The 27,154-nt window shown below is 39.4% G+C and overlaps 2 protein-coding genes across 4 annotated transcripts in view; one reads left to right on the plus strand and one right to left on the minus strand.

The window, feature by feature from the left end:
- Window positions 1-7,091: 7,091 nt before the first annotated feature.
- Window positions 7,092-13,217, plus strand: crip1 (cysteine-rich protein 1). Its single transcript, XM_020627904.3, has 5 exons — window positions 7,092-7,281; window positions 10,958-11,052; window positions 12,277-12,334; window positions 12,767-12,817; window positions 12,955-13,217. The coding sequence occupies exons 1-4, from the start codon at window positions 7,242-7,244 to the stop codon at window positions 12,811-12,813; spliced, it is 240 nt and encodes a 79-aa protein (XP_020483560.1). The 5' UTR covers window positions 7,092-7,241; the 3' UTR covers window positions 12,814-12,817; window positions 12,955-13,217.
- A 9,553-nt stretch (window positions 13,218-22,770) lies between these two features.
- Window positions 22,771-27,154, minus strand: part of mideasb (mitotic deacetylase associated SANT domain protein b) — a 29,047-nt gene continuing 24,663 nt past the window's right edge. For all 3 annotated transcript variants that reach the window (XM_065947722.1, XM_029275895.2, XM_065947721.1), the window contains exon 13: window positions 22,771-26,012. In XM_065947722.1, the coding sequence (XP_065803794.1) occupies window positions 25,787-26,012 (226 nt within the window). In that variant the 3' untranslated portion in view covers window positions 22,771-25,786. The remainder of the gene's footprint in view (window positions 26,013-27,154) is intronic.

Genomic DNA, 27,154 nt, shown 5'->3' on the forward strand with positions numbered 1-27,154 from the left:
GGGCATGCTCTCCCTTCTATTTTGAAACGTCATCCGAGGCACACTAAAATGTAGGTCAACTTTCAACAACAAGTCATGTCAAAGTGGTTTGAATTGTACATAAAAGTTAATAACCTTAATATTCTCAAGAAGTAATTTAGCTGCTCTTAACCAATTCTCTAACCATAACATTCTGTACCTTTACATGCAGATAAAAAAACAGATGAATTGTGGGTTAGTACAACTAACACTGTAATTATAAAATGCATGTAAACATGTTAGTTCGACTGTAATCATACAAAGTTGAATTTTTCAAAGTCAGACTAGACCACCTGGATAATATTGTTGGAGATCAATTTACTCATGCATGTTTTTGCCTCAATTGGACCCAAACATGTCTAGGCATTCTGTGCATGCACTACAGAGTTCCTGCATCGTGCTTCGACCCACATGTCGAACAGCATAACAGTTAAGCCTATGCTAGATGAATTGTGTGCATCGCATTTGTAACAAAAGTAAAGTGTGAGCGTCAAGTTTTCTGTTTCACTCGTCAGCCTGAAAGGAGGAATATTGTCACCTACCAGGTCAGAGATACTTCTGTCAATAAAAGCCATTCAAACCTGTTGCTTGTATACTGGGACAAAGACCATATGGTCTCGTAAAATGGCCTGTTGGAGCTATAATCATATTGCTTGACTTTACTGTGCATGTAAACTTACTGACTATAGCAGTAGTTTAACTAGAGCAACTGACTGCTCCAAATGGTTATATCAGCAGGGTACTCTGGCCACAAATGACAACCTGGATACTTAAGGAACTGCAGGTTTTTGCACTTTGCATTGGCTTCATTTCACAACGCCAGAGGTTGGTTTCAATAGTATTAACAGACCCAGAAATTCCACATAAAATGTGTTCATTATCCTTCATGAGACCAAAGAGATCAATCCTACAGCGTCAGCAACCACTCAGCATGTTCTGACACACTAAGCAAACCTCATCAGAGGGTGAACAGCTTGATGACAGAGAAGGGATACTTGAAAGAGAAGGTTGTGCATGACAAATTACTTTACAAACATGTCAGTGAGATGAGGGAGGGTGGAGGGTAAAGAATCATTTCAGGTCACATGTAACTTCTGCATGTCTAATTTCTGGTAAAAATACAATACACACAGTTGCCATCCTACCTAAAAACCATTTGTCTCCTACTCAGGACCAAACAAGTTTCTACTTCTGATGTGGGGATAAGAAATCAGTCCAAAGATGACAACATGCCCAATAAGCCACACCACAGTGCAGGTGCTCCAGAGTTTCCTTGTTGGGTCAAAATCAAAGGAAACTTTCACGGAGCGTAAGGATGTAATAAGAGCACTAAAGCGAGCAGAGATAAGGTATTGCTTTAGAGAAAAAAGGAGGAGAGAAATAGACGTAGAAATGTGGCAGCGGGAACAAACTTTAAACACAACAAAGACATTTTATCATCTTCTAAATCTGCGGAGCTCTCGTCTTTACCATCCTTTCAAATGTCTACACAGTTTTTGTTCCTCTGAGTTTCCGTTTTTATCATGGAGAATCTCAAATGTTTCTTTTTTTTGTGTTTGGCAATCCATCTACCATACTTCTACATTATGTTGCCTTCACTGTCAATAGGGGTCCCACAACATTGCTCTCCCCGCTAGTCATGGCAAGCCAGTCTTTGCTGGTTGATAAAACTCATCACTAGTGGTGCACCAATGTGGCCTCAGATATCAGATCAACTCTTGTGTTCTGCAGATATAAAGATTTACTTGGCGGCCTCATACTAGTATACATACCAGGCATGATTTGGTAATGAGCGGTGTGGTGTAAACATACAACAATGACTAAGTCATGGACGTTTGTGTGGACGGTGTATGAGGTGGGGTTACTACTCCAAGTGACCCTAAACTACAGAGTGAGTACATTTCAAGAAAATGTTGAATGGGAGTCATGCCATGTCATTGACATCTTCACAAACAGAACCCGGGAGTCCGCCATTGTTGTTGTAGTCCACCTTCTTGCACATGTCTATTGTCTAGAAGCGTAGCTGCACGTGTAAAACAATTTACAGTTTCAGAGGAACAGCATAGTGCCAGTTGACACAACGACAGAGACGTTGCCGCTTTCAAAAGTTTGCAACCTGGAACCTGTTTTCAAAACTTTGTGTTTTCAGGCACCCAAAAAGCTGAAGTCGTGTACACAAAAAGTAAAAACGAAACAATTGGTTACCATTGTTGTCTGAAATCATCATGTAAACAGGGCTTGAATATCCTGCACCCCAGTTTTAAGTAGATTTAGTTGATATCGATATTTTGCAAACAGATGCCTGCTTTCAAATCCAGGGATAGAGAAACAGTATGTAACGAGATTCAAATCATTGTTAAGTCATGTTGCGATATACCTGACAAACCTACAAGATTCTGAAATGTTCCATAGAGCCGAGCTGTAGATTAATGTGATAATTAATTACAGTTGAGAACAGGAATCCTTCCTCTCGCTCTTCAAGTTGGCAGATTTAAAAGCAGAACATTGACAGTGTGAACTATGTGACTTGAGAGACATTGAGAATAAATCTCATTTTCTTTGTTATTGTTCTTTTTACAATGAGTTAAGAAGACCTTGACTACATGAAATAGCGTTTTGCATTCAAGTAATCCCGTAAGCCATTGTGCATAAAAAGCATTGATTAAAGCAGCTTTATGAATAGTGCATGAACATCTTTTTATTTCCGATGTATGTGAAACTGCAGCACTTCCCTCCATGACTGAGCCGCTCTGACAGCACGTGTTTCACTGAATGGACACAGTGTCCTCCTTCAGCAAGCTGTGGTGTCCCTCCCAAGCTTCATCTCCCCCCTCTGTGTCTCCATCTGACAGACCTGTAGGAGTGATGGCAAAGACTCCTCTCTGGATTGTTTTACTTCACTCCCTGATTTTCTACAACAGATCGTGTTTGCTTGTTTTGCGCTCCGTGTGACCCCTGATCCACTGTGAATAATTACAGTTCTGCTCACATAAATAACACAAAAGTCAGAAAATATTGTCCCAATTAAAACAAGCAGAGCAGGGTTTACTTTTAGAGCCATGACATTAAGTTTATTGGGCTCATTTAGCTGATCAGCAAATCATTTTTTGACTTTCTCCCATTAAACTGCCAGTAAATAAAGACATCTCTCCAACTTAATCCTTTCGTATCAATTATGTTCCTACAACTGCAAATGAAATGCTGCATTAAATGAAATGCTTTTTTTTATTGGATAAAAAACCTCTGTTGCAGAGGGAGAGCAGATTTTTTTTAAATGTCTGTAGCAAGCTATGATGTCATGTAACCAAATTTATGTCTCCTAAAAATAAAACATCTGACTGTCACTCACGCGAGCTGCTTGTACAAAAGCTCCTTTGTGTTTGAGAACTTTAAGCCAAGCAGTCACAGTTTGTGGATTGCACGAATCCACTCGTCAAAGGTCACAGCACAGTGTGCAAGAGTGTGTTTGAGTAATGTATTATGAAAGACAAAAAAATAAGTGAATATCGTCTAAGAGGAAAAAATTACAGTTTTGGAGAGGATTCAGTATTCTAGTGTATCTGTGAAGTGCTTTAAACGATTTCAAATAGCAATGTAATATAGGTTGGGTCTAATGTCCATAAAGCTGAAGTGTCCTGCAAAACAGATATAAGCCTGTTTCACACATTCACTGTGAAAATGTGATGGTTGCATGATGTAAACACCATCACATCTTGCTCACAGTGGATTTGTCTGAATATTTCCTGCAGCGTTCTCACATCAGCTCACTCCAACTTGAAGTAGCTGGCAGGAAAAGTCCTGAGTAGAGTCCAGGTGAAAAATACAGCCAACTTGTAAGCAGTTATTTACTCTACACATTCAGCAAAACTGAGCAATGCTGTGAAGATTAAGACTATGATTCATATGAAAAAATATTCATGTACTATGTAGCCAACAGTCTAATTGTGGCATTATCAAACAAGTCCTGTATTTATAAGATATTGATTGTGCTATATTAATTCCCACGCTTGGACAGTTGCGTTCCTGCCTGGGCCGTTTGCTGCATGCCCAAAAAATTACTTCAAAAATAAAAAACAAGAAAATTAATTCTCCCTTGGACAATTAAACCACTCCAGACTTTATTAAAATATCACCCCAAAAAAAGTATTGAAAACCCAGACCTAAAGTCTCTGAAATAAGCATTAGCCTGTTCCTGTGAGTCCCTTCTGTACTCTGTGTCCAGTGAAGTTCACTGTTCTTGTTCAGTGATGTTGAACATGAAGCCACCATGTTAATCTTTTCTAATTTAAGGGAGGTGGGTTGATAGCAGCTATATGCTGTACTGTATAATGACAAGGCAGGAACAGAGAAACGTCAGCGGCCGACCTCACAGGCCGAACAAGAGCCAGTATGAGCTGAGGAACAGAGCAGGGGCTGCTGAGGCGTGACCCTCGAGTACCTGGGTGGCTGAGAGAGATTATCTCTCTGATTAATGTGCAGAGCTGCCTGGCAATCGCTGATTTAATGAACCATCCCACGAGGAAAATTACAAGGCAACGCTCTCAACCAAAGATGTTTGAAGATTCTTCTCAGTCAGCGAAAAACCTGCAGGTAAATCTGTCACCGTTAAACTCGAACTGAAAAGAGTTGGAACTTAAAATGCTTGAACATTATTATTTTAGTCTTGGTCGTTAAATTTTTCCACAAGATGCCCAAAAACCAAGTGATTCACATTACCATCGACAGAGTAATGCTGCTCGGGTGGCCAAAAAGGATTAAAACAAAACATGTAAGAGTGGTTTTCTTTGAGTGTTTTGTTTGTTAAAGCATCTTAGCTGGTTCTTTGAGTAGGGACAAAAGCCCAAATACAACACTTTAGGTTGAGGCAAGAACATTTAATCCCTCAATGTTCTCTGTCTGAATAAAAAAGAGGTTGAGAACATTTTCGAAGTGTAGAAATAGTTCATTTTCTGCTTCAGTCGAAGTTAAACATAGAAAAGAAGAATTGGAATTAACCTTTATGAATAAGTCATCTTGATTCAGTCGACGTCAACACAGCAAAAGAAAAGAAAACCTATCAAAGGTCAGTGTTAAACAGACAAGTTGAGCTTTTTGTTTGGTTGCCATGTTGATAACATTAAAGAGATCCTCAGAGGGTTGTTTTCTTTGGAAAATCACTGAAGTGTGACAGAAAACAGACACATGTTTCATTCTGAAGGTATGTCTGCGTCTGCAGCATTCGTAGGCCTTCAGCAACAAAAAAAAAACATAACAAAATAACAAACACATGTACACGCAGAGAGTATCTGATTCAGCACCTTTTTCCCACTACTGATCAGGTCAAAGTCACCATGGTGTTAGGTGTGGTCTGCTTTTGTCGTAAAGATTACACTTTAAGTGAGCTCAAAGTCAAAAGAGAGTCCAACCCAGAGAGACTTCTGACATCATCATTATCCCGATGGTGCAATCGCATGCCAACCTGCTGCACTGTTACCAAAAAAAACAACAACAGACTGCTGCTATGTGGCTACTAGTCTGCTGGATTAGTCACATTATTTTCTTAATGTGTTCATTTGATTTAACCAAAAGATAATTATGATAAAGTTGGGAATTTATCTTATCGCTTTGAGTGGCTGAATTGTGATTTTTCAACCCCTTTGCATAACTTTTACGTTACTTATTTGCGGTAAACACTGGAACCCTTAAAGCTCCCTTGAGGGACTTCTATGTTGTGTTGATTTTGGCGCCCCCTGGGGACAAAGCGGTTCATCTTATCTTTTTCGCTGATCTTGCCCTGTCCATGTGTAGGTTGAACAGAAACTATAGCCTTGCCACAATTTCAACTAACAAAGCTACTTTTAGCTGTCTAAGCACTTTATTCATTAATTGTAGCTCAGTGTTTACAACACATACTGGTGATGTATCTCAACCATTTATCCACTACTTTTTGCTTAATTTTAAGCCCATTGTCATTAGCTAATTGATGTTTACTTGCTATAGATAGACCAAGTCTTCAAGCAACATATTGATGTACTGTACATCTATTCAATATTTATTTGCTATTTTATAGAACAGTGCAGCTGCTTCATATTCTTTCCACCTACTGCATGAAGTTGGAGAGCCTTGAATGTTACAAAAACACCTGGTTAGGTGTCAGCATGGTATCACCTCTTTTGTTATGTAGTATGGAGTTACAACCTCATAAAAGGAGGACTTCCACAGCACGCAAAAGGAGTGTGTGCGTGTTGTCTTACCTTACCACCAGCATTTTATTTCTTCTAAACTGACCTTGACTTGGATTATTTATCAGGGTGGTTATCTTGGCATTCAGCAGTCAATTGATTAGTGGAGTCACATGTCATGTAGATTATAACAACTCAGCAGGGAGGTCCCCTTACTCGTGTCATAAACACACGAAAGGTAAATAATTAAGGATCACAACTTGGCAGCTACTTACTTTATTGGTAACAGTTTAAATGTTGAGCATAGGCGCTTATACCTTGAGAAATGAGGCCTACATGTTGAACGTCTAGAATTTAGACATTTTTAAATCCAAAATTGAAAATCTAACATTTGGACATGTGCCATGTATCTTGTAAAGCAGTGTAGCTCGATCATCTTCATGACAAGGAGTAAAACTCAAAATGAAAGCCATAAACTGATGACCCCTGGTGACCTTATGATCATGAGTAGAAGCATAGATTTGTCCACACAGCTCTTTTTGTTAAACTTAGGGAAGAGAGACATAAAGTTGCCAGATGTAAAAAAAACAACAACAAACAAGCTTTTGCACAGTGTATCTTGCAGTCACAGTAAAATGTTCTTAACAACAAAGAATATTTTAATTGTTAGACTATTGTACAGTGTCCATTATTAAAATGCACTTAAGACTTTAAATATTATTGATGTTCAAATAAGCTCTTCAAATCATTTCTGTTTAGCTCCTTTGAACAGATGATGAAAATAAACAGCCCTGCACTTCGAATCGCGCAGTCTGGACACAAGCCTCTCCCACCGTAAAAGAAAAAAAGAAAAAAAGAAAAGAAAGTTGCGCTGTTTTCTCGTCGCCATAAATACAGACAGAGCGCACATCTGCACTTCAGATTGAGGCGTGGTCAGTCAGAGTTAACAGGTGGGCGAGTCAGTGCAGCTGCAGTCACACTCCATCCTGCAGGATACCTACAACCACAGCGTGTTGTCTCTCCGGTAGATTCACACACACACACACACACATCTGCTTCAACATGCCGAAGTGCCCAAAGTGCCAGAAGGAAGTTTACTTCGGTAAGACTCAAATATCTTCTTACTACTTGCGTTTTGTCTTCATCGTGTTTCTGCATGAGAACATTTCCTGCTTCATTGAAGGTAGTTGCTTTTCTGCAAAACGAGGAAACAGGAAGCTGAGTGACATGCTGACAAGCACATGACTGCATGTAGGCATTGTAAATGCATTTTATGATATAAATAATATAGCATAATGAATCATGTATTATATGTGGAGAGTTTTAAATTTGTGAAAACATATCTCTTACTTACATAGTAGGTCAGGTCGCAGTAATCTTAGCCTATATGAAGCAGAACTGTTAGAAATGCTGATAAAGCTTTGGATATTTTGTTTATTTTGTATTAACATTTAAGAATGAATTGTTGGCTGTTGTTTTCATAGCATTTCAACAGCTTATTAAATTGCATATTAAATATTGATATATTAAAAATTGTTTGTTTTTTAGCTGTTCATTTGATGAAGCAACATGGTACTACATTTATAAGTATTGTGTGAAATCATAATTTGCAATACTATCTTGTTCTGTCATTGTGAAAGATAGCAATGGAGTTAATGGTGAGAAAGAATGCCCAATGAAATAAAGTGTAATAAGCCCATAGGAAGTTACAGAAATTCATTTTTTTTGTGTCGAAGCATTTGACAGAGCCTCAAAATTAATTTGACTGTTTAAACCTCCCTGATATTGAGTTACTTTGGAGTTGAAAGTTTTTGCACTCTGTGGAAATTTAGACGTCTGTCTGTCTGGATGACGAGATAAAGTCTGCAGGGAGCAGACTAAGCTTCTTTTTTTTTTTTTTGGTCCGTCCTGATACACGACTACATCCTCCCTGAGCAATCTTATAGCTCTGTCTCATGAGGGTACCATCAAAGCAGGGAGAAATTACTGCATCCAGGGAGCAAGAGGGACAGCTCCATTTTGTTCTAGTCTTAATCCATTTACCACATTGCCTGCATCTCAGTACTGCAATGGAGTAAATATTCTCCAAAGAGGAGCACTGAGGTCGAGGCCAATACAGAACACAAAGCCAACTCTTTGGACTGTCAGTCAGATGAATTGACCGTGAGACTGGAGAGCCATGCTTCCCATTCTTTTTTTTTTTCATGGATACATTTCCCCCCTCCTGGCCAAAATAAGTAGCCAGATTTTCTTTGGCTAGAACAAGCCGACCAATATTTTCCTTTCCTGTGTAGGATGAGAGAAAAAAAAACTCTTCTCTAAAAGTATAGCAGAGGGAAAAGTCTGTCTTTATCAATTTCCCCAACAAACTTCCTTTATAAACTTCCCAAATATAAGACAATCCTCCCCTTGCATCATCCGTCTTAATATCTTTAATCTCTCCGATGGAAACAATCAGGCTACTGCTTTCTCACTTAATGAGGAAGGGGAACTTGGTCCAGTTCCAAAAACACAAAAAACACACAAAAATAAGTTTTGATTTTGTTTACTCTGCATTTTATGCAGAACAATTGACTTCAGAAAAGCATTATCGCTTATAAACGTAGCATGTCAAATGTTTGTTTAATCCTTACAAAAAATTAGATATGACATGTTGTAATAAGTGTGTTTTTACATGCTGGTAGGCAAATTTATTTTACACTTGGACAAAGTGAAGCTAGTTGTTACCTCTGTAAAGTCTCTGAGCTAAGTTAAGATGTCATAGCTTTGAGACTTTAGGACGTCTCGTTGCTGTAGCTTCAAGTACACCTGAAATTGTTACTAAACTAATTATATTAATCTCCACAAGACACACATTTAGTAACATATTCCACACACAAAAAATAGAATTGCTTCTTAAGTCGTCGTAAAAGAGTTGGTAAAGTTTTGACAGAGCTACGCTGTTTCTCTCCGCTAATGTTAAGAAATAAGCTGACAGGCTGCTCTTTTTAAGAAGAATTGCAATTAGGATACATACAAACAAACGTCAAAGTAGTTTCTTTACTTCGAGTAGTAGAAGTAAAGAAATGCCAGAGTATTTATTTGAATTAAAGCTACAGGCAGCAGCGAGTGAGCTTAACTAAACGTGCAGACCAAGACCATTGGGACACAACTACTGTGGCGTTTCCTAGCGACTAACCCTGAATCAACACATGTAAAGACCCCAGATCCAAGAAGGTGGCAGTGTTTTGCCAAGGATATTGTTTTAGTAAGCCTCTGAGTTGCTGGTAGCCTCAAATTAGCGTCTTATCTTCAGACAGAGCTCGGCTTTCCCACAGTTTCGGGTCTGTTCGCTAGGCTGAACTCACAGGCTAGCTCCCTGTACAGAAATGAGTATGAAATCAATATTTTCATTCATTTTTTCACCAGAAAGAGAATTAAGAGTAATTGGTGACCTATGTAGCCTATTGTCAAATCGTAAAAAAAAAAAAAAAAACATTAGTGTAGCCTGCTTAACATTATTTAGCTTGAACAGTGTTTTACAATCTCCATGAATAATTCTTTGGATATGAATCAAATAGTTGAAAAGCCTACTTCCAAGTGTGTTCATACATTCACATTCATATCTGTGTATTTTGGACTCCATCCCTAATGCTCCAGACAGTGCAAGTTGATGCAGAAAGCAGATCCCATTTTTCTGCTGCCTGTCACACCTCATGTCTTGTCATATATCATCAGGTTAAACACATGCCCCTTGCACACAAGCATGCTCTATTAAATATAGACAGAAGAAGAGTAAAATATTCATGGGCATCAACGCAACTTTAATCTGAATGGATTTTGATCTTAAACTGCAGGACTCCTGATTGCTCAGTCTGTTAGTAGTTTGTTTTCCTAAGTTAACTACTGTAATTATTACGGGTTAGACTTTTGTTCCAAGCCACAGCACATTTTTGCTGAAAAGTTTTCATGCCAGTGGCCTGAGTGGTTGACCTCGCCCTGCAGCACTTTCCCTTGTTTCCGTTGGCTGTTGCATAATCTCATAGCAAACCAGGCTATTTTAGGAAATACATCATATCCTAATATTGTGGGAACATTTGGAGACCATGGGGTTTGGCATGAAAACAGATGAAGTTGCATTTTTCATACATCTGCACTGCTTCCTGATGATTATTTATATATTGTTTTATGCAAATGAAGTTTCACACTCCTCAGCTGCATCATAGGTTAGAAAGATACAGCTTAGTTTCTTAACTTGTCTCTATTTGTTCAGCATTTCCTGTGTTTGCTCTCTCTGACCTCACGCTTGCACTGACTGAGTACCTTTATTTTTTTCAATTGCATGTAGATCTTGGCCAGATTGTTATCAGGCTCAAAAGTGATCTGAACGGTTGTCCCTCTATTAAAGATATGAAGTCAGTCACCTCTCTACTTTTACAGTCCCACGGATGGGCGTTTTTTGCAGATCAGTCCTGCGGATAAAGACCGTCTTCATCAGAGGTTATTAGGCATGAGGAGGACAGATTCCCAAGGGACAATCAGTCCTCTTTTACCCTCAAGCGCCACACCCAAACAATGTTCTCAAAAGTTATCTACTAAGTCAGACATTAAGTTGTTCATCTAAGACTGATATCTGGTGACAGCAGCATGAGCTCATACTTTGGTGAGACTCATCAACTAAACCACAGACTAGATCCATGTGTGACCTTGTGACACTTACATCCCCTCTGCAGAGCACAGTAGCTCTCTTTGTAATTTTTTTGTGGTCATGATTAATTTGCTTTCTTTTGGTTTTGCAGCCGAGAGGGTGACATCACTGGGCAAGGACTGGCACAGGCCCTGTCTGAAGTGTGAGAAGTGCAGCAAGACACTGTCAGCAGGCTCACATGCAGAGGTGAGACACCTGAAATACATTCCCAGGTCCCAGCGTTTAATCAAAAACAGTGTAGGCTTTTACATCATCTCTTACTATGATATTGCTCTGCTCATTTCTACAACCCGCAAGCTAAATGTCAATACCAGCATACGGTCATTTTTTTGCCATGTTTAGCCAGGAATTTTATGTTTATGAAAATGTTGTGGTTCACTGTACAAGTGAATTGTTCAAGCTGCACCAGCAAAGCTCACAAATGTTGTGCTCACACTATACATGTTGAATCGGGACGGAAAACTCCCACAGATGGAAGTAGAAGTCAGATCTGTGTGTATTTTAGTTTTCGTGCAGGCTCGAACACAACCTCAATTAAAAGCTCTCTCGCACGCACTCAAGCATAGCAAATTAACACGAGCAAACTACTAAGCTAAACCGCAACAAATATTTCCTGGCAGCTGGAGGTCCGCACATAATTCCTCTTGTTCATATCTTTTGTGATTAGAGGATGAAGACACATCAAGAAGGTATGCCTGTGGTTGCCATGGTGCTTTTCAGTCAGTTAACGCAGGCGCCATCACAAAGAAAAAAAAAAGCCCTTAAGTTTGGGAATCGGCTTGTGGCTTCTGCTCTCACTGTGCAAGTCTATTCAGTCGTACGACCAAAATGAAAAAAAATGCTAGAAAATCTCCTGACCGTTCAGCAGATTAATTTCTGCAGTAGACCGGGGCTATCAGCGACCCTTGTTACACCCTAAACACTGCTCGTCAAACAAGATGTGATCGAGCTGAAATTCTGCCCCATTTCAAAATCAGTTATGCGATTTAAAAATCGCATCAGGAGCCTCCTGAATTCGCACATTGTATGTCTGGCCTTCATGTCAAGTGGTGAATTCATGTCTAGGCCCCTGAGTTCAAAATGAGTTATTCAAATTGTATGAGGTTTTCCAGCGCTTCCTTCTTCAGTCTTTTAATCTGCTTACTGCAGCCCACAAGCTCACAGTCAAATGCAGTCTGGAAGAGTCAGCTAGTAGCCTGAATCATATTTCTATGAATGGATAAATAGGCACCTGAGATCAAGGGATTGTTTCCAACAACCTCAAAGCTTACTGGACAAATTTATGTCGCCTATAAGGCCCCGTGTTTATGAAAAAAAAAAACATTTTAAAAGGATAAAACAGTATTACTTAAATTGTCCTTTTAATGCACTTTAAATAACAAAGTTCTGATGTGTCTTTGCTTCCTGCAGCATGATGGCAAACCATACTGTAACAACCCGTGCTACAGTTCAATGTTTGGACCTAAAGGTGAGCATTGTTCTCCTTCATCTTTTTTTGCACAGTGAATGACCTCTCACTAACATTTTGACCCCTCTGTCAGTAACTTCAACTTTAAGTTACATTGTGACATGTATTGATGTGAATGATGAGTCCTCTGCTTTGAGGCTCTCAGCCAGGAACAACGCCCTGTGTGAGGTTTAAGTTTTTTATCTGACTTTGTCAAGGCTGTAAATGTCCCTATCAAAGCATACACTATCACCTACAAAATCACGAACTCAGCGAAGCAATTTTTATATAATCTGTAAGTTTCTCTTATCTCAAGTGAAAAAAGGTAGCATGGATCTCTGATGTGTAGGCTAGGCCATCCTCTTAGTAGTAGTTTATTTTCCCTTGAAACAACATTAATGATGTTAAAGTAACCTCACTGATGTAATTCTCCCTCTCTTTTTTTACCCTTAGGATTTGGACGTGGTGGAGCAGAGAGTCACACATTTACAACCAAGTAGAAAGGTAGACCCTTTATGAAATCATTTGCACATATTTGTTTGTCTCATTCATTGGCATAACATTTGTTTAGCTAAAGACAGACATGGACTCTAAGCAAATAGACCCATTGTACTTTGTTCTGCTTTCTGTCTCATTTGTAGGTGCTGTAAAATGTTGCCTGGAAACTAGATCGAAGACGCCAACAGTCTCAACACGAGTCCCAATAAAAAAAATAAAAAATAAACACGTGTGCCCTCAATCAGAAGCAACATTTTGTCTGCATGACTTTTGATTCAGTCCATGATCTCTGTTTTGTGTAGATGGATTGTCTATTCTAATGATACAATGATGAAGAGGTTGGCATCTAGTCTCTTCCTGTTTTTGTGGTGGAAAAACCTAATAAAAACATTTTAAATTTGTGAAATTTTTCAGATTTGGTTCCTCTTTACGTTAGAGTTGTTTTGTGCTGTTGACAACATCATTGATTTCTCTTGAGACAAAATGTTAAATATTAGAACTATAAAGAGCAATAAGCTAAACTCTTAAAGTCCTGTCTGCATTGGTCAACTTCTGCAAACTAGATCACAATATTTTTAGAGCAACAGTATGAAAAAAAGAACACACTCCCTTGAAATACTACAAATGAATACACAAAGTTTTATATTGATATCAATGTAGGAATGGCAACTGAAAATAACATGACTGAATGTTGACCTTGGAAGGGGAGAAAATTGATTTTTTGTTTACAACAATTCTATGACAACTGGGCATAGTCCATCACATGAGGAAAATGAGTCTCAAGGATTGTAAGCTGCAGATCAGCGAGTAAATTGATTTTGTGGTGAGATTGTTTTCCCATCTGTTTCTAGGTTCAGGAATAAACCTTCGGTCTTCAGTAAGGTTTAATTGACTTGATCCTGCTCGGAATATCTTACATTTCTTTTAGCGATGGTTAACAGCAATCAAAACATAATCATCAACCTTGCCCGCGCTCTTGCATTGTGGGTACTGGCCCGGAACAGCTGAGGTCTTTGAGTCTCTGCAGATCCACCAGATGCTTCCTCTTTGGTTCCTTTTCGGCTCCTCTGCCAAATCTTTTTCTGCAAGGCCACCCTCATTGTGTTTGAATCACGCAGCAGCCGCCCGCCTCAGCCAGTGACTCTGCCGGAGTTGCTATGGCAACAGACACAAACAAAACCCAACAGACAGCTAGTGGGCCTGTCGGTCTGGCTGTCACCCTTTTTCCCCTCTGCAACAAAGACCTTCACTGTCACAGGAATCCGCTCAGCCAAGGCCACAGACACAAGGCAACTGAAAACAAGCAGAGGGAAGCACTTTTTAGATGCTGTAAAATGAAATACACGTGCAGTGCATGAATTGTTCCAATGGAGATAAGTATTTCACTGTTTTGACATGGTTTGGTGGAGTGTTTCAGATTCCTTCCTGTGATAATAATAGCTTACATTTTTGAGTGTGCAAATAACTCTTTCTCACTCAGGCTTCTGCACAGGAAATACCAGCTATTTGGTTGTCAAGTGGATTCATCCGGATGTTTGTGTGCAACTTGCAGATTCAGTCAAGTTCACAGTTAGATGGTTATCTTTAGCTGCTAATGGTCTCACTGTATATAGGCTACTTAATTTTCTGGCATGAAATTAGAAACAGTATCATAAAGGCTGTCAGTACTTTTACATTGACTTACAAGTTAGTTGTTTTTTTTAGTCTGCTGAGCAGAGGTACAGGGAAAGTGGAGTCATTTACAAATGAAGACTCGCTGTCTCAGCAAGATTACTTGAGTCAGGAAGCTGTAAAATTTGACCCATAAACCTATTAAAAGCTGGAAAATAACTTTAGAGTAACAGCCGTTATAGCTCATGCATACATGCTGAACCATGATTGGTTTTGGTTATGATTTAGGTCATCTTGAAAAAAAGTCCATGTGTTGTGCTATCATGTAAAGAAAGTATAGTGACCATAGCTTCAGGTATAAACATCCAACAAACCAATCATTTTTATTATGAAGGAAAAATAAAGTCAGATAAAGAAAACCAAAATTGTATGAAATAAATAAATGATCTGTTAGTCTCTTCTTATATCCCACAACATTTGTTTGATAAGTTGAGTTACTGTTGACTCTACACTCAGACAATATTACTAAAAGTTATGACCTGTATTTTTATTTATTTTTTGCATATCCTGTGTTTTATGTTTAGTCTCCCAGTTATAAAGTATTTTAAAATATCTCCTTCTTCAGATGACACACAAAAGTCTTCAAAAAGACCTTTGATTCAAATCCTGTATAATGTACATTATTTAGAACTTTGCCATTTGGGAAATATGTACTTTGGAATAAAATCTAAATTCTGTGGTAGTGCTGCTCAGAAAGACTGAGATACTTCTTCCATCACTGTATTCAACTCATAACAAAATATTGGCTAAATTTTCCAATTAAAAGAAACAACTCTTTGATCTAATTTTAACCATTCCTTGAGGTTAGTTCTCTGGCGGCCCCTAGTGGCTCCCAGTCACACTAACACTGAACTGTCACATGGTGCATGACAAGGCCAAAAGAGTGTGTTGGTATAAGAAGCAGAGTTGCCATCACTAACTTGATATAACTACCTTTCCCTGTCATTCTTGTGCAACCAGCTGCAGCTAGCAAGCTTCAGCTTTACATGCCATGAGTGCAGGGAAGGTAAGCTGTCAGGTTATTTCAGGTCTGTTATTTCTGTGACCTGCTACAGCCAGAGACACCAGATTATTTCAGAGCATTTAATAGACTGATTCTGTACGGTTAAGAAATAAAGAAAAAATGCTTCTAAAAATAAATAGAAAACAATGGTTTAAAGGAAGACTGTGTGACATTTTCCATAAATATAACAGAAATCAAGCACATCCTATGTAACTGTCTCTTTGAGTTATGACTGTCTACAAAGAGAGAGAAGTGTGAGTCTCGCTGGCTGTGTTGTTGTGAGAGTTGTGTTTACATCATGTTTACATGGACAGGACGGCCGGCTGCTCTCGTTGCATATAGAAGCTGTTTTAGTCAAGGACTACAGAAAAGAAGAATACATACCCACTGCCCATTTGGATGTCCCGTAACTGTTTTCAGATTACGGTCAGTCCGTGTCGATATAGATGCAATATGAAGCTACGAGCTGACTGAAGTGTGCTAACATTAGCTAGCTCAGACAACAACACTGGCTGCAGGCAATTGCAGCGTGAGCAAAGGACAATTTAGTCCGCTGCTTGCGCTTGACTCCTTCATGTGAACTTGAGTCGAGGCGGGTTGGAGGTGTGTCGCTGAAGGAGAGTGGAGGCTTCAGCGTGGCAAAGGTGCCGCCAAAAAGCAGCTTGTTTAGGTTTCGTGCTCGTGCTCAAGGGCGACATCCGCTGACACATTCTTCATTTAAATCAACTGGAAAACACAGACATCTCTTTTTCAGCTATATTTTCAGACTGAAAGACTTTATAAGGTGAATACGTTTTTGCTTTAGCTGGCACATTATGGCATATAAAAGACAATCCATTGGCCTTTTATAAGAGTTCCCCACAGCATGTCTGCTCCTTCTGATTTTATGACACCATCTTTACTACTGTTATTTGAAAAAGAGAAAACACAACACAATTAAAGAATAGGAAAACGACTTGATTTCCTGGAGCACAACAGTAAGACGTTAAACTGTATCAGATGTGTGGAGCATGGAAGTCATTAAGCCCGGCCTGCCAGTTTTATTACAAACCAGTGAACGCACACGTGCATCAACTATCATGCTATCTGGAACATCTGTCTTTCCTACATGATTAATGTTTTTAATGTTGACCACTTAAAGTCATAAAGTTTATTGTAAAAAGAAAAAGATCTTTAAAATCAACACACTGAATACTACACTCAGAGTTTCCACTCCTGGTAACCTGTGAATGCAGAGCATGAACAGGAGGTCATGTTTACACCGTACTCACAATTTTAAACTAATTTAAACTCAATGTTAACAATCCATCCATCTGACAGGTGTGGCATATCAGGGTGCTGATTAGGCAGCATCACTGTTGCACAGGTTTGCCTTAATCTAGTCACAATAGAAGGCCTAAAATGTGCGATTTTATCACACAGTTCAATGCCGCAGATGCCCTGAGTTTTGAGGGAGCGTGCAACAGGAGCAGGAATGTCCATCAGAGCTGTTGCCCATGCATTAAATGTTTATTTCTTTAACATGAGCTGTCTCCAAAGTCGTTCCCTGTGCAACCTGGCCACATTGAACCCTCCCTCTTAACATCATTATCAATGGCCCTGCTCTGCACGTCTATAATTCATTGTATGAAACCCCGAAACATGGCCAGCATAACGTCTTGTCTTGAGAAATTGTAACACAGGGAGCCCTTTCAGCTCTGTGGTTCAAGCTCCCCAGCGTCTTGTTGGAGTCTGTATGAACGTATCAATCCAGAGGCCCCAGCAGTGTTATATTAGCAGCAGATGAGCAATTCATCGTTGGAGGGAGCAGAGTCGTGGCTGTTGCCCAGCACAATCTGGTTCTTGTGCCTGTAACTGAATATCATAGCTTTCCCAAATACTCCCTCTGTTCATCTCTTTGTGTTCACTCCTTGATTCCTTACTTCAATCCTTTCCTATTTATTCCTCCTTTTTTTTCTTCTCTCAAATCATCACTATACCTCCTTTGTTTTTATATTCCTGCCTGCCGCCCTCCCTCTCGTTTTACGTACAAGGTCTGGGCTGCAATTAATGAGTGCTGCTGGGTGTATCTTTTTCCACTGCGGCTCCCTGTCTCAGATGTGTATAAATAGGCCTCTCGCGTTACGATTGCTAATAAGGATCAAATGTGTGTGTGTGTGTGTGTGTGTGTGTGTGTGTGTGTGTGTGTGTATGCAGAAAAGGCGAGCTGCTGCCATTAGGATTTGTACTGCAGCCAGCTCCCCGAAATTGCACACAGGAAAGAGCTTTATCAACGACTCCAAGCCCAGGAGGAAGCCTCTGCACTGGGGTAGATAATGAGGTGGCTAGACCTCTGAGGCCTGGATTTACAAAAACTTCTTGGTGCATCGTCCTTTTTTCCCCCATTACAGCAAAGGAGTCGAGCAAACACTCTTCTCCTCCAATGAGGCGTCCAGCAGCCGCAATAACAAGAGTCTCCCATTAAAATGCAATTAAACATCAGACATCAACATTAGCCAGGCTGCTATGAACATGTTTACCTTTGACTATTAGAAAACATGTGATTATGCTACTTTTTGTGGTTTTACAAGGACTGACACTAAGTATGGTATTCATGTTCAGATACCTGAATATAGAGATCTGACAGCAGCAATATGATAATCATCATATTAAAGATGCAGAGGTGTGAAACAAGTTAAATCAAAACCTGTCTTACTTTGACCACTGGAATGATTGTGCATTTCTAAAGGCAAACTGATCAATACATGAGTAATAGGCTTGTTCGACAACTCACTATACGATAAAATAACCAGTCTTTAAGTTGAATGTGTGCTTCAGTAAGCGGAATGGGCACGGAATCAAATCCATCAGCCAGCTCCCTTTTGCTCATGTCTTGACTCTAAGCACCCGTCACTGGGGTATTTTTTTTTGCTTCACTTTTGCACAACGGAGGGAGACAGAGATGCATTGTCCATATTAATATAAAGGTAAAATAAAGGCAATCAAAGGTAATGATGTGCTGGCTGCCATAACAAAAGAATAATGATAAGCAAAACACTAACACAAGCTTGGTATTGTGCACACAAATTATGATTGGCATAAACCAGAAATAATTACCTTTACAGAACAATCTGCTGTTAAGTTGAGTATTTTAATATGAGCCTGCATGGGGATTTATTCACTTTTGAGACAGCCCTGGTGGTCATTTCATGAACTGCAGTTTTTGGCACCTGCATAATGACTTAATTTTTCAGCTGTTAACCTTTTCACAGAGGGGCTTCGAGCTAAATTCGACCAATTTATTGCTCCTTAAATGTAAGAAAGGGCTTCTGTATGTTGCCTATGTTTTCATATTGTATACCTTGTGGTGTTTTTTGAATGTAAGATGGACTAAACCTGGTCTTGTTTATTATTGTCTGACTATTGAAGGATCTTATCCTCAGGCTGGGACTCCTCATATCACACCTCATTTTAGGCGCAGACATATAGAGTATCATACGTGGGTTGAGCACGATGACGGAGGTGATTAATGTTTTTGCCAAGTGAGTGAAGAGATGAAAAAACCCACATTCATTTCCTCTTCTCTCACAGCAAGGAGAACAGCTGGCCACATTTGTTAGGCTTTCTATCCACACATGTTATCTTTGGAGTGATGTGGGGAGAGTTTAATGTACGAGGGCTGTGATGAAAGTCAAAAAATGAACTCCCTTTAAAAACATCTTGCTGGAAAAGTCCAATATTTCCATGATCCTGAAAAGATTTCCATGAAAGTTTGGGAAGATTTGTATGAAATTTTCCCAAGGTTCCCATCAAAATTGCCCCAAAAATGCATCAAGTATCCATAAATGTGCATAATTCATTCAAATTCACGTGAAAGTTTTCAAAAATTCACATGAAAATCCATAAAAACTTGCATTTCTATGAAAAATGTCTGGAAATGTCAAGAAATGGTTCTCTAAGTTTAGAAAAGTTTATATGAATCCATCAAAAAAGAATCCAGAAACATTTTTCCATGAAAATTCCAGAAATGTCTAAGAAAAATTTAAAAAAAAACTTCTCAATATTTCTCGAGAAATTCAGATAATTCTTTACAATTTCCTTGACAATTTGAGAAGGTACATAAAGATCTTAACAGAAAGTGTCTGAAATATGTTGAGAAATTGTTAGCCTTTTAAAAAGAAGTTTGTTATTGAGGCTAAAAGAGGATTGCACCTCAAAGACTCTGAGAGGACAAGAATGTACTTTTCATGCAAAGTTGTGATTCCGTGTTTACCATTGAAATCCCATTGAAAGACCTTACTCAGATCTGTGTTTTTCTTTGGCTGTAAGATGGTCAGATAAAGTTGTGTTTCTGCATTTGATTCCTCTCCTCTCTTTCCTGACTCCCACTCCTCTCATTTGTCCTCCTCGTCCTCCTCCTCCTCCACCCACTGTTTGAAACAAGCATATAGGGTACACAAGGACACAGCTGAGCCGCACACTCTATTGCCAATGCTGCTGCTCAGCCTGTGCTAGTGGGAGCTCACACACACACACACACACACACACACACACACACACACACACACACACACACACACACACACACACACACACACACACACACACACACACAGACAGCAGTTACAAAAGCCACATTATTTTTAGTTTCTATGCTGTTATAGCTTTGTCCTTATTTTTGGTGTTCCAAGTAACTTTGCATGTTGGCCAGTAAAAATTGCACTTCAATTACCAGAAACATTATGTCTGACATTTTAAAAAAAGTAAACCAACAGTCTACTTTGAGTCACCCATGAGTTTAGTGATTGATTTGGGCTTTAACTATTTCAGTCCAAAGCTGTGTTTTTTTTTAATTTTTGCCTCTCAAAGTCTTTTATTATTTTTAAATATTAACTTTAATGTATAAGGCCTTAACCAGTACAGGTTATAAACAACTTGGAACAGTGTACTGAGCCGCATAGATACAACCAAAATCCTAGAAAGACACTAATTTAAATAAAGTCTAATACCTACCCCATGCAGTCAATTTATTTACCGTATACAATTACTCAAACTAGTAACAAAAGACTCCACCAATCCTTCTCCTGTAAGTATGTTGTCGTGAACATTAGACACACAGCACAGATAGTGTTACAACAGCGCCCTCCCCAGGTCTTTGTAGGTACTCAGTTCCTTAAACTGCTGCAACAATGCTGCCCCCTTGTGCTGAATTAGTTTAGTGCTGAACACTACTAACAACATAAACATGACATTTGCTTTGAGTAAATAAATCTAAGTCCATTTCACAACACTGCTTAACATGTTAATAAATGTGAAATAACTTAAAATATGTTAGAATGATTGACTTAACTGCAGAACATTCTGGAAACACTAAAGAGCTTATTTTTAATTGTAGTAAATATGAGAGCAAGGAAGCCATGCAGCCCAAAGTGCTTCACAAATGAATGACGGACATTGACAACAATATATAAAATACTAAAAGACTAAACAGGAAAGGCAAAAAAAAAAAAATACAATTTAAGATCAAATGTAATACAGTAGGAAACAAAATATGTAGGAATTAATCAATAAAACTGAAAGGTAGCTGTCATGCTTACTACAGCCACTAGATGTCACTGCCTAACAACATCAATATTAGCCAGAAAGGGGGATTGAAAAGATGACCTTAAGGGGCGAGCTCTTTTCAATTATGGTAGCTGTTGCTCACCGTGGCACATCAGCTAGCTACCGGAAGCTGCCAGTGACCGGATGGTAGCAACCAGTGTAAACTGTAAATGATAAGGCTGCAACCAAGACCCAAATTCTGTTTTTACACTCTGTAAGTCAACACACACATAGGCTGAAATATACACACATGCACAAACAGGATCCTATGGACATGCACTAATGGAGAGATGTCAGGGTGATGGAGCCGCCCCCGGCAGGCGCTCCTGAGCTGGTGGAGGGGAGGGGGTTTGGTGCCTTGCTCAAGGGCACCTCGGCAGTGCTCAGGAAGCAATCTGGCACCTCTCCTGAAAGGGCTTGATTACATTTGTATACTGAACTAAACACTGTGGTGATGCTCACCTCATCTACGGAGGCTTGGAGGCTTGAATCCTTGTAGCTGCGGCTGTGGGTTCAAATCTAACATATCTAACAAAGGAAAAATGGACATGAAATTCACCTCCTAGTTTTCTGCTGTCAGGCCCAAGGATTAAAAAGTGATCTACAAAAGAACAATATCAGAAGCATCAGGCTGCTGATCTCAGTCATGTGCTCTTGTCAGTATAAATGTGACAACAAGGCTGGTGAAATCAAAGGCTCACATGTAGTTTGCTTCAGAAACTCCTGGTCTCATTTTAACATCATACAGATTGAAACGTTTGAAGGATTACAGAGTTATCTTTAACCTCTGCACTCTAACAATGACATCACATAAGGGCTGAAAAAGCCTAAAAAGCCTAAATACACACTACAAAGTTAAACGTTTCAGGAACAATTAAGTCTGTATGGGAACGTTTGCTGAAGTTCTAGCACTCATAAGTTCACTTGGGTTAAAGATGTTTCCCATCTGTTTCCATTGTATACTCTTTTCTTTTTTTAAAGGCCACATATTATCCTCCTTTTCAAAAACTTCAGATAAGTCTCAGAGCTCCCCAAAACATTTCTGTGAAGGGTCTTGCCAAAGATCCACTCTGATCCTGTATTTGATCATGCCTATAAACCCCTCTATTTCAGCCTGTTCAGCACAGGCTGTTTCTGTGCCTGTAGCTTTAAATGCAAATGAGCTGTGTTTGACCACGCCCATCAGGAATCAGGGAAGTCTTGAGCTTTCTCGCAACATGCCCTATTGTTTATGGTGATAATGTGCACTCGGAATGCAAAAAAAAGCACCTAGCTGTGGGAGTGTCACCCACCTGTGGGAGGGGTTACTGCCCTTTGTGATGTCATGGAGGGAAATCTCCAAACGGCCTGTTTGAGCACACATTTTCTGAAAAGGGGAGCAGGCAAAAGACAAAGTATATGCATTTTTTATTATGATTGAGGGCTTTGTAGACGGACCAGGGACACATACTGTATCAGTGTTAAAAAAAAAACATGATAAAGTGAATTTTGCGTAATATGTGACCTTTAAGAAAAAGCTGCATATTTTAAAGAGTTAGCCATGTCCTCAAAGAGCTCATAATCTTTGTACATGGTTTCTGTTGAGAAGCAGCAAAGAATAAAAACACAGGAATAAATAATGTAGAATAAAAAAAGAACAGGGTGGCAACAAAGGGAATGCTGAATCAACATTTTCACTAATCACACTCGCAGAAGCTTGTGGAATACTTTAAAACTTTAATATACAGTGCATCATAAATCATTACTAAAACACAGGTGGTAAAAATCAAATCGGAACAAATAAGTTACACCGTAGTAAAAAGCAGTTGAGATTCCTTTCCGTTTTCATCATTTAGTGTGAACCCCATATGAAAATAGCATCAAAAGTATGCAAACATAGAATTTCATTCATATATATTTTTGTAATCTTTAGCTAAATAAACCTTTTGTCCCCTTAAAATTCCCTTAATCAACTCGATTAGATACTGAGAGTTTACAGCTGTGTGTTTGTATCGTGGCCTCCTCGATCTAATCTTTAAATTCTTTTAAAAACAGCTTGAAAAACCTTTTCATGACACCCTGCCCCCCCAACCCCCCCGAAGAACCTTGAGACAAGCCCAAAGAAAAAGGAAATATAAATTAACATACCAAACATGTGAACAGTCTGCAAACTTGTTTTTTTCCACTGACTTCTGTACAATTCAACATTGAACCTTAAACCACTCACACACATTTAACAGCATATCCACACACACACAATCTCACACACACGTCGTCGATGCATAGACCCAGGTTTTAACTTGTGGAGTATCTGGTTATTGGAGCCGTTTCTCCCTGTAACCCTCCCAGACTAAAAAAAATCCTCACTGTGATTTGTCCTTTAAGGGAAAATAACCCTTTTACCCATTTGTTGCTGTGGCAACAGAAGCTGGCTCAGGGCCGAAGGGATTAACATGGAGACATGAAGAGATAGACGGATAAAAACATGCTGTTTCCACAGCTGCATTCAGTGCCTGCTGCCATCATTAAAAAGGTAAACAGAATAAAAAAGTCTTCCATAGATACACATGTTTGGGTTTGAGGGAGGGAAATATTGATCCTTTAATTACAGTAAGGCAGTCTGCCCACCTTAAACGTTGTGAAATATTGTCAAAGCACCTCATCATTAAGGAAACAGTCAAAGTTGACTACGTTTCCTTTTCTTCATTTAAAAGTCAAGTTTTCTCAATGTTATTGTAAAGGAGTCCTTCATTTACAGCTGAGTCCCATTGACGAGGTTTCAGCACAGCATGTTACACCCAAACTGTCACATCTAGACACTTTTCATGCAGGCTTTACAGAATATTCGTTCTTGTAAATATAATTTGTTTGGTCTTCAGTAGGGAGTCACAAAACTATCTTTTGGCTGCAGTAAAATCTGCTAAATCAAGGTGAAGTTTGTTTTCATTACAAACGAAAGCTTTTGCTCCACTTAGTTTCTGTTTGTTGCTACTTTCATGACATGTTTATAGTCAGTGGAAACTTTAAATATTTAGACTTTCCCAAAATTAGGGGTAGAGACCATAAAGTAAAGATGTAGTAGTCAAAAAAGGGGAAAATGCATATCTTGTGAGTGAAAATTACATTTAATCTCCCTTAAAAAAAAAGAAAAAAGTCCAGGTTAAAGTTCCATTAATGTGTTTCAGCAAAATGTTTATTTTTTTAATTTTTGGAACATGGTACGAAAAAAAAGGGACCCTGGCTCAGATCTTGGGGTAGTAAGCGTATTCTCAAGTGTGTCTGGGACAAGTTTGTGCTGTTCCCCTCCCCCCCCACACACTCTGTGTAGATGTGTATCTATAGAGACCTGCAGCTTCAACAGTCCGAGTCAGTACCTCCTATCAGTTACAGGGTTGACAGCGAGGCATCCAGAGCAGCTAGTCTGAACATGAGGGAGGGAGGGAGGGAGGGAGGGCTTGGACGCTCAGGTAACAGGGGGTCAACTTGTTCTATTGCACATCAGTTCTGCCTTTTCTTCATTTCTGGCTTCCTTAAACAAAACAAAAATCTCACAGTTATAAACAGGCAGCGAGTAGCATTATTTTTTGTTTTTGTTTAAATAAAAAACAAACAAACAAACAAAGGACAAGTACAGAAAGCGCTCAATTCATTTGCAGCCAAAACCAGAATATAATAATAATAATAATAATATTAATAATCATCAACAAGAATATTCACAAAAACAACAAGAACCATATAGAGCTACACAGGCAGAAAAAGTAACGTTTACCTGCATATATATTGATATATTTATAAAAAAAAAACACACAACAACAGTGTAAAATTGATTGTCATTTTGAGATAGAAAGCATCAAAACATCCAAGGCATCAACAGTGAGGGGAACAAACATGAAACTATAACAAGTGACGAGGGCTGAAGGGGGGGATACACGGAACTGAAGCCCAAATGAACATCTAATCACAGAGGGGAAAAAAAGGGGGGGACTCATTTGGTGCACATCATGCGTCTGAGAAGAGAAAGCTTTTGGCAGCCTCGAGTGCAGAGGAGCGGCGGAACAAAGGCAACAGTTTGCACATGCCATCGATCAATCCATCCATCCATCCATCATCCATCTGGAACGACCCGTGGTTTGTGTTCAGAGAATCAAACAGCTCGTGCCTCCACCTGCTGTCAGATTTCAGCCTACTACTTTGCCAAAGCTTCATCCGGATGGGATTCAGCTAAGTAGTTCATACTGTGGCTCATTGAGAGAGAAGTAAAAAAAAAAAATTAAAAAAAAGAAAGAAAAAAAAAAAGACGGGGATCCAACGAGCCCGTCAAAGGACGCAGGGCAAGACTTGAAGTGCTGAGGAAGGCTGCAGCCTGGCGAGGACAGCGTGACGGCGCCGAGAGAGGCGGCATGGCTTTGATTTGACAGAGCCCTGTGACCAAGAGAGGTAACTCTTTAAAAAGCTTTTTAAGCAGAGTAAAGGGGGCGTTGTTGAGTTTGATACACCCACACACACACACACACACTCACTCACACACACGCACACTCAGTCCACACATTCACAAACACATACATGGGTATCAATGTGTCCCTGAATGTGCCAAGCAACAGAAGTCTTCTTGTTCCACAAATGTACATGAAGTCCACAGGAGGGATTCTTCCTTTTTTTTTTTTTTAAAAGTCCATCCTCCAATCACAGAGGGGGAGTGACACTGCTGTGTTACAGTCAGTGTTATGTGGCCTTTTCATTTATTGCCAGTCCTCATCGTCCTCGTCCTCTACGCCTGACGAGTCATCGTTGGTGCTGTCCCCGCCGACCTGCCGCGTCCCGTTGTGTTGACGCGCAGCGAGCATGGCGGCGGCCTCGGCTGCTGCTCGTTCCTCAGCTTCCTTCTGGCGCAGCGCGGCCGCCTTCTTCTCCTGCTCTGCGTGGCTCTTCATGTGGGCGCTGCGGCTTTTCACCTTGGGGAAAATCCTTTGGGGACAAAGGGGAAAGGAGGTTATTGCTGAAGAACATTTAACATGGTGCTTCATTAAGACGGTCATGTTAATTCAGGAGACAATGCTGACGCCTAAGAGACTTGAGCGATTCTGAATTCCTTTTATCGAGGCCAGCATGTTTTTTTTCATAACTACTGTACATTTCAAAACAGTTATGTCAAATTATAAAGCTTGGCTTCATTACATAAAAAAAGATGAAAAAAGTCAGACTTGTAATGTCTGTAAATTATTTATTAAAGTTGGAAAACGGGGCCTGAGAGACAAAGAGTGCTTTCAATTTTAGAGGGGAAGGATTCAACTTTGACTGCTGTTGTGGCCGAAATATTTTTAGCTTTAAGCAGAAGTATCCACAATTTTTTGCACTGATATGCTCTCTAAAAGGTCTTTTTACTTAACAGTACACTAGAAGTGCATGACAATGGCGTAGTGAAGCAGCCACATGCAATACACAATAAATGGGGTCAGGTTTATTATTGGCTCAGGTAGCGTGCAGTGGTTGATGGTAGCAGCTGCACTTGTGGTCATGATGTTGCATGTTTCATCATTTTATACTGATATACTGGTTGCACCAATATATTAGGAGCAGGTAGTCTACTTTATAGATGGAATAAAGATTTTAAAAGTGTGCCTATTACACTGAATCTTATGGTATTTTAACTTATTTATAAGTTTTAAAACTGCATATTTGTCAAGTAACAAGAATGCCAAGGCTCATAAATCTGTGATTCAATGTCATCCACCTGAAATATCAGTCAGGCCCTGCAGGAAACACAACATGTTCTTACATAAGCACCATATGGCCAGCCTCAGTCGATGTCTGGTATTCATTAAATATATACACTGTAAAATGTTTTATTATTCAATTCAAGAATCCACAAAAACAAATTGTGTTCCCAACTATAAACCTGTTATGGCTCATTTCTCATGATTCAGTAAATGGTTAATGATTTAAAGGTTAATTAATGAATTCCTTATTTAGTTCTCTCTGGATCCCTCTTCATCAAGTGTGTGATCAAAATGCAGTAGGTGATGAAAATAAATTGACCATGTGACACGGCAGCAGGCTCATAGCTGCACGTGGCTCTCTGAAAGAATAGCATTCGACTGATTTGATTT

Source organism: Labrus bergylta, chromosome 18 (assembly GCF_963930695.1).
Source record: "Labrus bergylta chromosome 18, fLabBer1.1, whole genome shotgun sequence".
Classification (NCBI taxonomy): domain Eukaryota; kingdom Metazoa; phylum Chordata; class Actinopteri; order Labriformes; family Labridae; genus Labrus; species Labrus bergylta.